The sequence below is a fragment of the Galleria mellonella genome, unplaced genomic scaffold (genome assembly GCF_026898425.1).
Source record: "Galleria mellonella isolate WM207_F2 unplaced genomic scaffold, CSIRO_AGI_GalMel_v1 utg270, whole genome shotgun sequence".
Taxonomy (NCBI): Eukaryota; Metazoa; Arthropoda; class Insecta; order Lepidoptera; family Pyralidae; genus Galleria; species Galleria mellonella.
In genome coordinates, this window is record NW_026442062.1 from 947,120 (window position 1) to 965,036 (window position 17,917).

Consider the following 17,917-nt stretch of genomic DNA (forward strand, 5'->3'; position numbering starts at 1 on the left):
TTCATACAATTTTGCGTGATAAATAGTTATGAGTGATTTATTTATAACTTCTACATTTATTTTGTCTAATAAATTCTGCATCTTTTTAATACGTAAATATTCATTTTATTTATTAAATAATATGTCTAGATACATTTTAATGCGTAAATATATAGAACACTGTTAAAAAAATGAGTAAATTAATTTGATAATTAGCTGATAAAATGTTGACCTGTTTTTGAGGCTCGATGCTCTATCTATATAAATCTAAGGTTATATCATACTAAATTACAAACCAATAAAATCCCTGTAGATCTACGCAGAGCATCAAGTAAGGATATTTTTAAAAGAAGACTTTTTAATTATTTGTTGAGTCTACAAAACCAGCTCTAGTTACAGGTTACTCTATAGCTATTATATCTCATAATGCTTATCGTTATTTTGATGTATGTATATGTAAGTATATATATATATATATATATATATATATATATATATATATATATGTATTTCATATGTATTATGTGTGCATTTCTTATGTGTATATTATATTAATGTGTTACTATAATTGTCACATATTTTTCACCACATCTGCCCTTCATACGCTTTTTGTTTTTACCCAATGGTTAGCTGGTAGAGAATACCATATGGCATTAAGCTCGTCATTTCTACAGAGTTTTATTGTACAATAAAGAATAAAATAAATAAATAATAATAAAAAAATGTTGAATTAAAGTCTGTAATAGCTGATTCTATATAGAAAAAAATGGCAGGAAAATAAAATAAAAAAAATTTAAATCTCTTTTTCTTTTATAAAGTACTTTAAAGAGGAATAACAATCAGAAGCTTGTTGCAAGAAATGTCAAGATTATTGCAGTTGCAAACTGGAATGAGATGTATTAATGAGGAAATTTGCACAGAAAAAATTGTTACAGAAATATAAAATACGTATACTACCGTATACGTAACTACTGGCAAAACCCCCCAAGGGGTGGCTTAAGTTCAGCAGTGGACAGTTAAAGGCTGATATGAAAACGAAAAAAGGCATTTATTCATATAAAATTCGAAACAGGAATAGATGCAGAGCAGACGCATTGTAATCGACGCAGGCAAAGCCACGGGTTACATCTAGTATAAAATATTGTAAATATTATAGTGCAATTTCAGACAGATTAATTCTAAAAGTTAATTATTGGGTTCATCATATTTAAACGTATTTTAATAGACAAACATCAGTCGGCCGTACACGTTTGATTTCCCTTCAAATTCAATTATTGTATAATGACCTCTACCGAGAACAATTTACGGTCACAAATTGATTGGCTGCGAATTAATGCACTTTAATCCCTCCCAATAAATTATAAATGTTCAACGTACTGTAAACAATTTATTATGCGCAAACAGAAATTAAAACAACCTCTGAACCTTTTCATGTTAGCTGGTAAATATTCGTTTTGTAATTAAAAAGCGAACTGCCAAAATGTCCGTAATAAACGGACGCCCCATCAGGATAATGCTATAGTTTGTTTGAATAAAATTTTAAATTTTTTTTTATAACGCGACGATTACAAACGAGCATACTGCCCTTCTGACGGTAAACAGTCACTGTAATCTATGAACGCCTGCAACACTAGGGGTGTCACGTGCGCATTCCCGACTCTGAAGAAACCTCTTCATCCCTTAAAGAAAGAACCCCATGCTGTAATCTCTCGAAAAACCCTCGACAATTCATAACCTGAGCATTCGTTGAAGAAACACCTCTCAAATCGTGCTGAACGCGACCAATTGGCCTCTAAGGTATGAGTGTAAACTCCCTATCGATGGCAAGTTGTTCAGTGATAAAAATTCTTATACATATATAAGTACTTAATCTAATAAGTACTTCATCATATCATATCAGCCATCGGCTGTCACAAATCTCCCCTTGGAAGGTTTTGCCAGCAGTTGTCACGCTTTACAGGCAAGTTGGCAACCGCAGGCTTCAATATTTTTTTAAGAGGGACTGCTGCCCATCCAAGAAAGGGTGGCCTATTCCAAGCGACATATAATCTGTTATGAATATTCAAAGCTTGTTAACAGTGTGCATTATTGAGCTATATTTAATACTGATATATTTTATGCAACTTAGAATAGCAAACAAGCTGACAGCCCACCTGATGGAAAGTGGTAACCGTCGCCTATAGACATGAACATAACAAAGTATACTGTTTCGCCCTGTACCCCGCCATGCGTTGCCATTCCTGAGTACTCAGGTGTTATTTCTCTGTACCCTGTATATATACTTGGACAATTATTGGCTAACATATGAATGTTACAATCGCTTACCCTATTGTATTTCGAACAATAAGCAATACAGCATTTAACAGTTCGAATTGATTTGAAGGCAGGAACATAATAATATTATAATTAATTGTGGAGATTCACTTCAAATTATAACTAGTGATATATGTTATTGTGTGAAATCAAAGCGCATCACTAATAATTGATACAATCTCTTGCCTCGTTCGAGAGGCAAGTAAAATCTCATTACCTATCTCTCTAATTTGCTTGAATAGTTACTATGTGTTTCTTATCTATTTATTTATTTATTCTTTATCGTACACAAAAATTACAAACATATAATTTATATTAAATAAAGATGTACAACAGGCGAGCTTAACTCTGTAAGAGTTCTCTTCCAGCAAACTCTGAGTGAAAAAGAGCATTAATTACTAGCGGGCAGTGTGTGTACAATAAAAGGAGGAAACAGTATAGTTGTTTCTATTAAGAAATAATAAATATATTGACATATATATATATATATATATATATATATATATATATATATATATATATATATATATATATATATATATAAAGGCAAACAAGCTGACGGCCCACCTGATGGAAAGTGGTAACCAATCAAAGTACATACATAACAATATCTGTTTCTGATACCCCCATGCGTTGCCATTCCTGAGGACTCAGGTGTTATTCCTCTGTACATATTCACGCCATATCCCACCCTTCAAACCGAAATACAGCCAAGTTTATGAGGACAGAAGATGCTCTTTTAATCTGCTCTTGAATATATTCAGTGATTGACTTTCACGAATATGCAGTGGAAGAGAGTTCCATAGTCTAGCCGCATGAACCGTAAAAGATCCACTATAGCATGAGGAGGTATTAGGAGGGATTTTATGAATAAGATAATAAGAATAATAATTCTTGCCTTCATCTATTTAGTATATTTCTGTTTATGTACCATTAATTTTATTATATATGTATTTTTTTATACAACTTAGAATGACAAACAAGCTGACGGTTCACCTGATGAAAAGTGATTACCGTCGCTGGATGTTTGTTTATCGACTACCACTAAACTGCTAAACAAATTTTAATGAAATTTGACATAAAGGTTAGTCATTATCAACTATTACATTTTAACATAACCCATATGAAACTTTATACACTGACACACAAGAACAAAGCTGTGGGGAATAGCTAGTAAATATATAAATTAAATAATTCGTACTAAACTACACCCGTGCAAAGAGAGTGACCGAAAGGGGTCTCTGATGTTGTTATAAACTATATATAATATAAATAGTATTTATTATGTAATTTTGTATGATTATTAGCGGATATTGATATCCGAAATAAATTATTGTTTACCACATTTTTTAACTAAAGTGAAATTATAAAAAATATATTTTTTTTTTATTAAACATTGAAGAAGAATTTAAAACTATAAAAAAGTAAAACAGGTGTATTTTGGCGGGAACAGTCTATGACAAGATGGCGTACTTAGATTATATAGATAGAGCGTCTCCATACAAATGCTTGAAAAAAAAGGAAATATTTTTTTCATACAATTTTGCGTGATCTATTTATCGTCATATATTGATGGGCGACAGCTCCAAGTACGTTTATAGGCCCCAAACTTACTAGTACTTGGGGCTAGTTCTGCTGGAAAATAATTTTAAATATTATATGGTCCTTTTTTTTATACAACTTAGAATGGCAAACAAGCTGACGGCCCACCTGATGGAAAGTGGTAACCGTCGCCTATAGACATGAGCAGTACCATGGACATATCGCGCATGTCACCCCCCATGCGTTGCCATTCCTGAGGACTCAGGTGTTATTCCTCTGTACCCAGTAAATTTACGCCATATCCCACCGTTCAAACCGAAACACAGCCATGCAAACACAACTGCTTCACGATTGAAACACGAATGGGACAGAGGTACCCAAGCAATAGACTTTTGTACAAAGTCTCCCTCTGGTTTTAGAGCAAAAACTCGCAAAAGTCAGCTATCACAGTTTAACTGCTACAAATCACAGAATACGGTTAATAGTAATGATAACGTACTACGTTATCGTTCACAAAGTACAATATACAGTGGTTGTTACGTTAAAGTTTCAGCGTAAATTTATTAAGTTTGTTCTTGTAAGAGTCTGAACTAGGTCGAGACGTGTACCACAGATCTGTTGGTTCTATCTCATATTATTAAACGTTTAAACACAAAGCTGAGTTTTTATAAGAAAAATCATTAATAGTTCTACTACGTAAATAGCTGTGTAGGTCCCGGCATAGAATCGGCCACTCCTTCTTTACCCGTGGCTGTCGTAAGAGGTGTTGATATTTTTATTAATATTTGATATAATTATGCATGAGCACTTAAATCCACCACAACAACAAAAACTTTAAAAACACCACGTATTTAAATCCACTTATAATTTTATTTTCTTTATATTTTACAACAATTTCCTCAACCATATATCTTACATTTTTCACACACACCAAAGAGAATCATCCAGCGCCCTCTGGCCTACTCTACCGTAACTACTCTTTTGTTGTCTATGCCTAATGTTGCAATTATTAAAAATAATAATTGTAGAGGCTGGAGACATAAAACAATTAAACTCAACAAGAGGCGACTAAGGAAGCTTGCGGTGGAAGGCTGAGTAAAAAGCCTAACAGGTTAGCAACGACCTGCCTTGCAAGCATGGTAACTACTGGCAAAACCCCCCTTTTGAAGCTATGTTCAGCAATGGGCAGTTAATGGCTGATATAATAGGTAGGTAAGGCGTAGATTAAAAAAAAAAAAGAAATTATAAACAATTATTTAGATACAAATTATTATGTGATTTTGTTTATATAACTGAAGTGATAAACCATTATACTGCCTATCTGATGGTAAGCGGTTATTGCCTTTGAACATTTGCAATACCAGGGGTATTACGCGCGCGTTGCCGACCCTGAAAAAACCTCTTTACCCCTTTTTTGAAGAACCCTATGCTGTAGTCTATTGAAAGAACCTCGACAGAGAGCTCGTTCCATAACCTGAGCATTCGTGGGAGGAAACATCTCTGAAATCCCACTGCACGCGACCATCCAGGCTTTAAGGTATAGAAATGAACTCCTTGTCGTTGACAAGCTGTATGATGGTAAAAAGTGGTCGTGGGTATCACATTGAACAAATCCTTACTAATGCCCCACCAGCGTATACCGAAACGCAGGCGGAGTTACCATTTAATTTTAACCCATTAAAAAAACATCTCGTCGTTCATGGATGTGCCTTTTTTCTTACGACTAAAGTCTCTGTTTTTTTTTACGAATTTTTTGTATGAAATTACATATTTTTGTAGAATCATAGATTAAAAATAATAAATGCGAACCCCATAAAGTACATGTATCATATGTATGAAAACTTATATTAAATGAACAAAATACTATATTAAAATAATCATTTACTAAACTATGTCGACATAGATTTTATACAGTAATCAAAGGGAATAAGCCAAAAATCTCTCTCTATCATTTCATCTCTTTTATTAATATCTAAAAGTCGTTTCCGAGACTCTTGATTTTCCTCCTAAATATTACTCCAATATCATACCTGTTATTTAATAATATATTTCCTACGAATACGTAGCAGAATCATGAATGAAAAAGTGTGTTTGTGTTTGTTCAATAAAACATAACCTAAGCACGGGGCAAGAGGGGGGGACGTCATAAATACATTGTACTAAAGTGCGAATTCGGCGAGATAACAGCTCTATGGGTGAGCGCAAATGTCAGTATAGGGTTGCCAACTACAATTTTAGACGGTTGCCAAAATAATAATTTTATGAATAGTTGGTTGGTATGTTAAAAATAAGCGGCGCCGGCTACATTTGGATAGAATTTTACGTGTAAGTCTGTAGACATTTCAGATAATTATTTCTTTCAGAACATTTATTTTTAGTACACGTTTATTTCTCGTCGTTCTATTACTGATTATTATCATCCTGTTTTTACCTCTATGTAATAAATATACGACATTTTTTTTATACAACTTAGAATGGCAAACAAGCTGACGGCCCACCTGATGGAAAGTCGTAACCGTCGCCTATAGACATGAGCAGTACCATGGACATAACAGATTAAACTGTTTCGCCCATGATACCCCCCATGCGTTGCCATTCCTGAGGACTCAGGTGTTATACCTCTGTACCCAGTAAATTCACGCTATATCCCACCCATCAAACCGAAACACAGCCCTGCAAACACAACTGCTTCACGGTTGAAACACGAATGGGACAGAGGTACCCAAGCAATCGACTTTTGTACAAAGTCTCCCTCTGGTGAGTGAGTCATAATGAATTTATTTTTAGAAAACTGCAACGCGATGACCCTAGCGTTTATCATAATTTATTAGTAGCCCGCTCCACAGGTACGGACGCGTGGCTTATCTGTCGTCGGCGCGCTTAACTAGATTCCACCGGTTATAGTCGAAAATGGCCGGTATATTACTATAATGTGCACATTATGTAGCTCCTACCAAGAGTGTCCGGATATACCAGCCTCCATTACGTTAAGAACGTCATTTCGCGATACGATTTCAAAATGATTCTTAGATTGAATCTTACAGTTTTAGCTACATTACGTAAATGAAATTTATTAATATAATATATAAAAGATATTTACTTATTTTAATAAATAAATAAATACATTTATATTAATTATATTGGCACTTAATAAATTTAAACGTACTTGAAGTAAATAAATACAAAAAATAAAGTAAAATACAATGTTTTTGTTATAAATTATACCCGAATTGAAGCGAGGGCGGGTCACCATTCAATCATACTTGATTGGCTGAACGAATTTCAATGAAATTTGATACACAAATAGACAATAACCTAAATATCCTGGACAAATATTCTAAGTGTTACATAAGATATTATTTTCCTTTGTAAAATCTAAACCTATGTTGTTTGTTGTACCATGTCGAATTGGGATGTATCCTGTAAGGATGTGAATACAAAGAAATAAAATAAATAAACACTTAATTAACGCAGGCGATGTCTCAGGATACAACTAATGATCACATACGACGATCTAAATGTACAATTGAATTTGTACCTACTTTTACTGTAGTTGCCAGTGCTGAGTTTGTTTTAATCACGGTAATGCGGGGGGAAAGGGATTGTTAGTAATGGAGACTCAGATTCCCATTGCTAGCAATATACCCAACCAGGTCGACCTCCTCGCGGTTCCCCCTGGAAACTATCATCGTTAATTCCTGATGAATTCATCATGATGGGCTAACTGGCCTGTTTTCATTCTCATCTCTCACCGTTCACTGGTGCTCCGCCAGCGTATCCCGTTAGCGCAGGCGGAGTTACCATTCCATTTTCACCCATAAAAAAAAATCACGGTTATGCAATAAAGTTATTATTATTATTGATGCTTGTATCAAGATGCAATACAAAAAAAAAAAAAAACACTAACGACTATAATCCAAAGTTGGGTAGATAGAGGCATCCGTGAGTCTTCAATAGTTGTAAATTTTTGGGCCACCCTGTATGGTGGGTTTTATAGGAGAAATCTAGGTGTGGCAGGGATAACGAAAAGGATTTGAGGACTCACCGTCTTGTCGTGGGCTATCATATGATGTCCTGTGCAGGCGCCTTGATTTCTTCCGTCACTTTGTCACCAATGTACACACACTAAAATATTGTCTATAACACAGCACTTCAAAATTATGTAAGCGGCAACGCTTTAAATGTTACAGTTTGCAGCACAACAATTTTATTAATATTTTCTTAAACACGTAATTACTCGTTGATTGCGGAGGTCACATTGACGGTTAGGATTGAAGACAGCTCTGAAGTTTCTTATAATCTTCCAGCGTCCTCATTGGTTGTTATAACTCGGAGGTAAAGACGATGACGGTGATTGGAGAGGATAGGATCAAGGGAAATGAATTTAGCACTAGGTATCGATTATTATTATTGAACTAGCATATATAATGAGAATAAATTTATAATTGTTACGAAAAATATATAAAATTAAAGAAACGCGCGAACATGCACCCAGCCTTGAGAATACGTAGTATTTTCAACCTAGTAATATATTAAATAAGAATTTGAGAAGATTTAATTAAATTATTGAGATGGTAAAGAGCAAAGTTTTATTACGGGACGTTTGTATATGCCACTACATGTTTTTACTAACGCGACGCGTACCCTACCGTCTGTCCCGGGATAAGTTTCCATAATTATGCCCATAGGCCAACGCAATGGAGGTACATCGTCTTGATGTACTAACACAACCGTGCCGGGTTTTATATTTTCAGTATTAGCAAGCCACTTCTGTCGTACCTGTAAAGTATTAAGATACTCCAAACGCCACCTTTTCCAATAGCTGCTAACTATTTTATCAAGTAGCTGCTTACGTTGTCTAAGACTTCGAATGTCCTCGGATACGTTTTCAATGGGTAAGTGCAAAAGGGGGGAGGCCATAATGAAATGCGCAGGAGTTAGCGGTTCAGGATACGGTTCCTCCGTTAGTACGCAGAGAGGTCTTGAATTTAAAATTGTCTCTATTTGTGTTAAAACAGTTAACATTTCCTCGTACGTGAGTAATTGAGAACCGATTGTACGGAATAAATGGGTTTTTATACTTCGAATATTTGATTCCCAAGCCCCCCCGAAGTGAGGGGCGCGGGGCGGGATCATATGCCATTCAATACGGTTATTAAGCATAAGATCATGGAGTTGAGCTTTTGCACCAACGAAATTTGTTCCATTATCAGAATAAAGACATGAGACCGGTCCACGCCGTGATATAAAGCGTTTAAAGGCAGAAATGAATATATCAGATGAAAGGTCTGTGGCTAACTCGATATGCACGGCTTTTGTTACAAGGCAAATAAATAGGCAAATGTAAGCCTTTTGTGACTTTTGACCACGGTGTCTGCGTAACGTTATTTTTATAGGTCCAGCGTAATCCACGCCGGTGTGCACAAAGGCTTTCGTTTCACGCACGCGGTACGGAGGCAAGTCCGCCATTTTTGGCGCCTTGCTTGATGGAGAAGCTTTAAAACACTTGTTACAGGAGTGGACTCTTTGTTTAATTACACTTCTGGCTGATATAATCCAATATTTTTGTCGTAGTAATGAAGTCAATAATGAAGCACCAGTATGACAGTACATACGGTGATAATTGTCTATAAGCAGGTGAGTAATATGATCATGTTTAGGCAGTAATGCGGGATGCTGAGCTTCGAAAGGTAAGTTACTATTAGATAATCTTCCTCCTACTCTAATAACTCCACTTTCATCGATAAAGGGGTCAAGTTTACGAAATTGTGATGAAGGTAAGTTATTTTTATGTATATCTTGAAAAAGCGATTGAAAATATAATTGTTGAACTCCGCGAATAAGATGCATTTCTGCGACGTTTAAATGTGAAGACATGATGCGAGTACTACACGGTATTAATTTTGTAAATTTAAGTATATATGAAATAATGCGTAATATTTTATTCCAGGAGGAGAACTTCAGCGCAAGCTGGTGTAATATAGAGGCGGGGGCGGAGGTAGTACAGGTAAGGGTATTACTTTTTATTTCAGGTAACTGCTCACAATTCACTGGTTTAAATGGAGATATTGGCCATTCGGCCAGAGGGCGCTGTAACCAGACGGGACCGTGCCACCATAAAGGATGCGATATCAACTGGTCAGGTAATAAACCTCTAGACAGACAGTCACTAGGATTATCTGTCGTGTTTACGTAATAAAAATGCGAAGAGGCAAGATTTTCTTGACACTTTGCTACGCGGTTACTTACAAAAACGTTCCACCTATGTGGTGAAGAATGGATCCATGAAAGGGCGATTTGTGAATCGGAAAATGCAAAGATTTTATTAATATTAATGCGGGAATTATACGTGTCTAAGACCAGCTTTACAAGTTTTGACATTAAAACAGCAGCACATAATTCCAGTCTAGCAAGAGTTACCGTTTTTGTAGGTGCGACTTTAGATTTTGCACATACTAAAGCGACATGCACTTTACCTATCGGATCCGTGACGTGTAGGTACACTACGCATCCATACGCCTTCATGCTGGCATCGGAAAATGCAACTATGTTGGTAGTACAACCAACTTCCACATTAACGTGTCTAGGTATCTTCAACGAAGAGAGATGTTTTAATTGTTGTATAAAATTATGAAAATTTGTTTGTATATCCATTGGTGGAGCATCATCCCAACCAATGTGTTGGATCCACAATTCTTGTATTAAAAGTTTAGCAAAAAGAATTACTGGTGCAGCGAATCCTAAAACATCCCATAGACGGGCAATAGCCGAGAGGATAGTACGTTTAGTACATTTCTCGTCTATAGAGCATGTTGAAAAAGTAAACACATCCTCAGAGGGAAGCCATTTCAATCCGAGTATTTTTATACTATCATTATTCGAAAAATTAATAGCGGTTCGGTTAGATTCAGGAACAGCAGATAAAAGATCCACAGAGTTACTCGCCCATTTAGTCAAATGAAAGCCGCCCTCCTTAAATAATGCAATGAGTTCGCGTGACAAAACCACTCCTTCCTTAAATGTCGAGACGGAGGTAGCCAAATCGTCCATATACAGTTCATTAGTCGCTACATCAGCTGCACGCGGGTACCCGGTCCTCTCATCTTCTGCCAACTGCCTAACAGTACGCATGGCTAGGTATGGACTGCATCGCAGCCCGAACGCGACACGATTAAACTGAAACTCACGAATAGGCTCTGTAGAATTAAAACGGTACAATATCTTTTGATATTTTCTATGTTCCTTACGAACTTCGATTCTTAGATACATTTGTTTTATGTCGGCGGTTAGTGCAATAGGAAATAAGCGAAAGTTCAATAAAAGAATTAATATATCGGCTTGTAAGTTGGGTCCCGTATGTAATATATCATTTAGAGATATGTCATTATGACACTTGGCGCTTGCGTCAAGGACTATGCGTAATTTTGTCGTCTCTTTATCATTCCTAATGACGGGGTGATGAGGTATGTAATACCCTTTACCATATTCGTTACTAGTGGGCAGAACTTCCGATAGGTAATCGTTGATAAGATATTCTTGTATGATCTCATTGTAACTAGCACGAAGAACAGGATCTTTCAATTTACGTTCTAAAGAGAGTAAGCGACGAGTAGCTACAGAACGGGAATCACCCAATATGGAGGGATCCTTAGAAAATGGCAGTGAGGTACAATATTTACCCGTAGAATCACGTGAAATTGTGTCACAGTATATTTGCTCGCATTCAGTCTCCTCCGGACTCATAAACCTTTTGAAGGAACTTCTTCCAGTTCCCAAAATTTACATAATGTTTTATCTAAATTATCATTTTGTGTTTCCTGTTCCGAACATATGAGAAATGTTGAAGAGGCGGGTGCCGTATCGGAGTCAGCGGTTGAGGCGACTTCCCCTATAAGAATATATCCGAATACGGTTTCAATAGCGGCCGGTGCGGGAGGTGCAATAATTTTACCACCTAATAATAAATATGGGAACAATTGAGCCCCAAGTACGAGTTCAATCTGTCCAGGCGTATGCCATAGTGGATCAGCAAGCGGTATATTTAATAAACTACTAATAATCGTTGCATCGATCATGACGGAAGGCATATTCTCCGTTATGACGTCGACGACAAGCGCATCAATAGTGTAATTATACAAGTTATTTTTAGAAGAAACACACAGCGGAACCCAACCGCGAACGGTCTGCGATGCGGATCCTATACCTTTAATAGATGTATGTACATTAAGTGGAATTGGTTTTAAATTAAGGCGTTTACAACAAGCGGTTGTCACGATATGGTTTTGTGACGCGTTATCAATAAGACATCTAACATTTAACTTCTGTTTACAATCATTTAAAACGTTTATCTGTGCCGTGCTAAGCAATATTGTATTGTTGTTATTAATAACATGCGCGCGGGCACACAATGAAACTTGGTTATTAACGCACGGAGTCAGCTGAGTCGGCGGCGGGAGCTGCGCGATTGGCGGGGTTACCGCTAGCGGCGGGTGCGCGGGGCAATTACACAAAGTATGAGCGGGAACCTCAGCTGTGCTAACCGACGGCGCTGCAAGTAATGCGTGCGAGCAGGACGGCGGCGTAAAGGGTTGTTTTCGATTATTTAATTTATTGCTCAGACTAGTTTTATGTAATAGTGTATGATGTTGTTTGTTACACATTTTACAGTAATGCGAAGAATTACAACGCGACACAGTATGTGACATACTCAAACAATTTATACATGCACGTTTATTTTTGATAAACTCAAAACGTTGTTCGACCGGAAGCGATTTGAAGGTTGTACATTGGTATAATTGCAAATGATCACCATTGTTGCACATTGAACAAGATTCGATATTATCACGTGATAGCAAAGTTTTAGAGTAGTGGACTGTATTGTTATGACGCGGGCTGGCTACGGTAGGTATAACCGTAGGGCGGTTACTAGTACGATCTAATATCTTTACTTGACCTTTAATAAATTCGACAAATTCCGAATAAGAAGGGATTTCCTTATCTCTAATTGCCATTTCAAATGCCTGTGCGGTTACTGAGTCTATTTTTCGTAAAGCAATAGTTAATAGCATGAAATCTTTAAGATCGGTAATTTTTAGCTGTTCTAAGGCCGACACCGCGGCGCTAAACGATTCAATAAACGTGTCAAGCGAAGCAGCATTATTAATAGCAGGTTTTATATTCATTAAAATAGACATGTAATGAGATCCTAATGCTCGTTTGTCTTGGTACTTATTAACTAAACTTTGCCAAATACTAGCGTAGTTCTCTCCGGCTGGTACAATACCGGCCGTCAGTTTTAAAGCAGGACCTGACAATTTACCCAACAGATAATGTAATTTCTGTGAATCAGATAGACCTTCATTATCATGTACATTAATCTTGAAACACTCGTAGAAGCTTGGCCAAAGCTCAACCTGGCTATTAAACGATTTAAGCTCAATAGGGGGAGGGGTATCCCTGACCTTCCCTCCTGGACCTTCATCCGAGAGCCCTGCGACTGCGATTGCATCAATTGAGAACGAACTCTTTGAATTCGCGTATAAATATCTTCAAATGCGGTAAGTTGAGAATAATTAGGTACATACGTAGGATCCTCATCAATTTTATATTGATTTATCGTATCTATATTAGCAATAAATTCATCACGAATCACAGACAATGTTTCTGTGTCCGCCATGAACGCCTCCGTAGAACGAAGCTCAGGACTAGAAACGTTTACCTTTTTTGCCGAATCATGCAGTCTATTTATACGTTGGAAAATACAATTAATTTTAGCGTTTAATATAGAAATTTTTGCATTCATTTTTAGAGATGACAATTAGCGTTAGATATAAAATTTGATGAATATTTGATTTGATATTTGATGAATTAAACGAAATAAAAAATGAACTACCGACAAATGAAATAAAAAAGTATGTGGGTACACAGATGCGGCTTACCAGTACTCGAAAATAAAATCGACAGGTATGTAGTGGTATTAAAGAAATATTGCGATTGGTATGTAGGCATATAAAGAACAATGCGGTTTTAGCGATGAATGTGACTAATTATATTTACGCGGTTTATATTGATATAGAAAAGGTAGATATATTTTTTTTGTAAAGCGGTTAATTATTACTGCGGTATTGAATATAAACTAGGATATGTATTTTAGCGGTTGTGAATTAGAAAATAATAGAAATAATAACACGTTGTGCTGGTGGGCGGATGCGATTAATTATTAAGAGGGTACAAAATGGCGGATGCCGTGTAATATTAAGATGATGAAATGCTAGTTCAAGCTAGTTTTTTTTTTTTTTTTTTTTTTAAATCCGGTTCGATAGGTACCATCAAATGGTGGGTTTTATAGGAGAAATCTAGGTGTGGCAGGGATAACGAAAAGGATTTGAGGACTCACCGTCTTGTCGTGGGCTATCATATGATGTCCTGTGCAGGCGCCTTGATTTCTTCCGTCACTTTGTCACCAATGTACACACACTAAAATATTGTCTATAACACAGCACTTCAAAATTATGTAAGCGGCAACGCTTTAAATGTTACAGTTTGCAGCACAACAATTTTATTAATATTTTCTTAAACACGTAATTACTCGTTGATTGCGGAGGTCACATTGACGGTTAGGATTGAAGACAGCTCTGAAGTTTCTTATAATCTTCCAGCGTCCTCATTGGTTGTTATAACTCGGAGGTAAAGACGATGACGGTGATTGGAGAGGATAGGATCAAGGGAAATGAATTTAGCACTAGGTATCGATTATTATTATTGAACTAGCATATATAATGAGAATAAATTTATAATTGTTACGAAAAATATATAAAATTAAAGAAACGCGCGAACACTGTATAACACTAGAATGTCAAAATACAGATGATCAGACGGTCAGTTAAAATAAATCTGATAAATGGAACACCGAACAAATTTATCGTTATTCGTTTACCAGTACATTAATTTCACAATGCTAGCAAATAATTCTCATATATTACTAGTCCCTACTCCACTAGCTGCATTAAATTTTACTAGAACTTGACCTAGATTTATGACTGAAATATATTTTGGTGAAGAGAAAACGTTGCCTTCCATTCCTTATCTTGTATTCCCCATATTTATGTTCTTAGATACATTTTAGAGAAAATTATACCTCGACAGCGCGATTCCCTAAATATTGTGCACGTGATTTTTAAGCAATTTACAAAAGAAAAGGATTCTAAATTCATTTTTATTTTTAACAAACAGATAAAAATGGAGGTTTTCAAATTCGACTCTATTTTGTTATGTTTGTAACTTTATAACTCCTTCGGTGAATAAATTAGTGTAATATTACACAAACCGTTTTGAGCTATTTTTGACATCCTCCCAAGACGAAGCTTATTTAACCTACATACATGTAATTTGCCACAGTTGTTAAAGATATAAATAACTACATTTCATTTAATTTTTTAATTTTAATAGTTACAAAATAATATATTTAAATAACATTTATCAAATTATGTAATTGTATTATTTCTAAATATTAAAGTACATATTGGTACAATTTAGCAGTTATTATATTTAGGTCTAAAACGATTACATAATAGTCGATCAAGTTGAATTATTGAGTCAATATAATGTTTACTGACATTATTATTAAATTATTTGTTATAATCGTATATATAGAGTAATATATAGGGTTTTTAAACTATTCCTTACCCCTATTTTTCAGTATTGAACCCTTAAGTCTAAGACGAGACTTTGCCTCCCTTTGTATGCTTTATCGCTTATATAACAGATTGTGTTCTGAGGAATTATTCGAAATGATGCCTACAACCACCTTTAATCATCGCCTCGTTCGCCATCGACAAAGAATTAAACCCTACACGCTAGAACCCAAATGGTTGTGTACAGTGCAGTTTTAGAGGAGTGCCGGCAGACTGTGTTTCCGAAGTTTCCCCTAGAGGCTACAGTATTTAGTTTTTCAAAACACAAGTGACATCCCTAGTGTCGCAGGCGTCCGGAAGCTACAGTGATAGTAAAACCATCAGACGAGCTGTATGATTATTTCGTGCGACCTTCGTAATATAAAAAAATATATACATGCATACATACATATCTGTCACGCCTGTCTCCCATTAGGGTAGGCAGAAACAATGGAACGCCAAATGCTTCGATTCAAACAAACCTCTTTCGCTTCTTCCACATTCATCAATCTTTTCATACACGCGCCCGGTTACGGGTACTTAAAAATATATGTATTCATTATTTCTATTGTGAGTTTTAGTCACAGTAGTAATAAACCTATTTTGTGATATTATGGAATTGACATGTCATAAAACAAATATATAAAATTAAAGTAAGGTTATGAAAAAGAAATATTTATTGTGTTCTTGTTTTCTTTGATAGTCTTTTTTTTATGCAACTTAGACTGGCAAACAAGCTCACGGCCCGCTTGATAGAAAGTGATAACCATCGCATATAGTTATATACAGTACTAACAAAATATTCTTATATAAATTTATTAATATTCTTATAAAACAATTCTTTTATAAATTAATTTTTAGAAAGCAACAGTTGAATTTCTTGCCCGTTCTTCTCCAATGAAATTGCATTCCGAACAGGCGGTACGATCATAATAGTACATTATTGCAGCGGCCAGCAACTGAGACATTGATGGACGAACGTGCAAATGTGGGCCAAGGCGTAGCCGAGGCACACATACATGAGTCCATCAATGCCTAATTGTGGCTAAGACTTGTATAGTACATTTCTCAAACAATGTGCGGAAATCAAAAACACAATTTTACTTTTTAAGTTCAATGACGAATAACGAACAATAATAATTTTTCACGCGCCATAATGTTCCTTTGTTTTTTTTTTTTCAATAAACAGCTTTCTATTTGCAAGCCAGTTGAAATTTTAAATAAAACCTTTTATTAGTTACCTCCTTGGTAGCCATTTTTCGAAGTAAAAGGTCATTCCATTTTTAAATTACAAGACAGATATGAGTTTACATAGTAATTTATCTGGCCGCAAAACACAACAGATATGGATTTTCATACAACTTTTGCCGGCCGCCGCCCGCATGTATCTGGCCGGTACGGCAATTTTGATTTATCTCGAAGAAGATTGTCAAAATAATGATGACATTTCCAAGTATGTTTGAGAAAAAAATATATATTAAAAAAAAATTTATAATTAAGTTCATTTGAATGAAAAAATTTTCTCTTATACCTAATATAGGACCTTCTATTAGGTGCCTTTAATAAAATTCACCATTCAGTGTTATAACGCGTAATAATATTAACATAACGAACGGAATTGTATTCAAGACGTTGAAAAATCGCCATTATTATTTATGGACTTACCTGAATGAGAGCGTAGTCAGGGGCCTGTATGATTTATGACTATTCACGTCAGCCATCGGCGTTCCCCAAAAGTCATCCAAGAACAGGTGCTTTAAAGAGTTTGCACCCGTCACATCACCATTCGTCACAATAGCTGGTATGTCGTCGTGGACGAAGTCACCGTTCAAGCTGTTCACGTAGCTGAGAACGGCTGTGGTGGTCACCATTATGTAAATGGCGAAGTCGCCGTTCCTGCTGCTCTTGGACGGCTCCTCGCGGACGGTGGCCAGCGAGCGTCGCTTCATTTTAGGTGTATGCCTCAAAACTTTCACTGTCACATTTTTGCATCTGCACATTTGTGTGGACTCTGCAACAATGGAAAATAATGTTTAATCATTTATTTTTTTTAATGAGTGATAATGGAATGGTATTTGGTTAAGCCGTTAAGGTGCTATAACGTAGCAAACAAAATATTCATATTTATAATATAATATTCGTACATATACATTATTTAATACATATGCATTACTATAAGTAAATAGTAATATAATATATATATTATACAACTTAGAATGGCAAACAAGCTGACGGCCCACCTGATGGAAAATGGTAACCGTCGCCTATAGACATGAGCAGTACCATGGACATAACAGAGTATACTGTTTCGCCAATGATACCCTCCATGCGTTGCCATTCCTGAGGACTCAGGTATTATTCCTCTGAATCCAATAAATTCTCGCCATATCCCACCCTTCAAACCAAAACAC

General features: G+C 35.9%; 2 protein-coding genes across 2 annotated transcripts in view; both read right to left on the bottom strand.

The window, feature by feature from the left end:
* LOC113523390 (tumor suppressor candidate 3) overlaps positions 1–17,917 on the bottom strand; it is a 558,159-nt gene that overhangs the window by 311,392 nt on the left and 228,850 nt on the right. The gene's annotated exons all lie outside the window — the stretch shown is intronic.
* Positions 1–17,917, bottom strand: part of LOC116412721 (protein O-mannosyl-transferase TMTC1-like) — a 200,281-nt gene that overhangs the window by 101,734 nt on the left and 80,630 nt on the right. The window contains exon 2 of the mRNA XM_031907509.2: positions 17,172–17,517. Within this exon, the coding sequence (XP_031763369.2) occupies positions 17,172–17,506 (335 nt within the window). The 5' untranslated portion in view covers positions 17,507–17,517. The remainder of the gene's footprint in view (positions 1–17,171; positions 17,518–17,917) is intronic.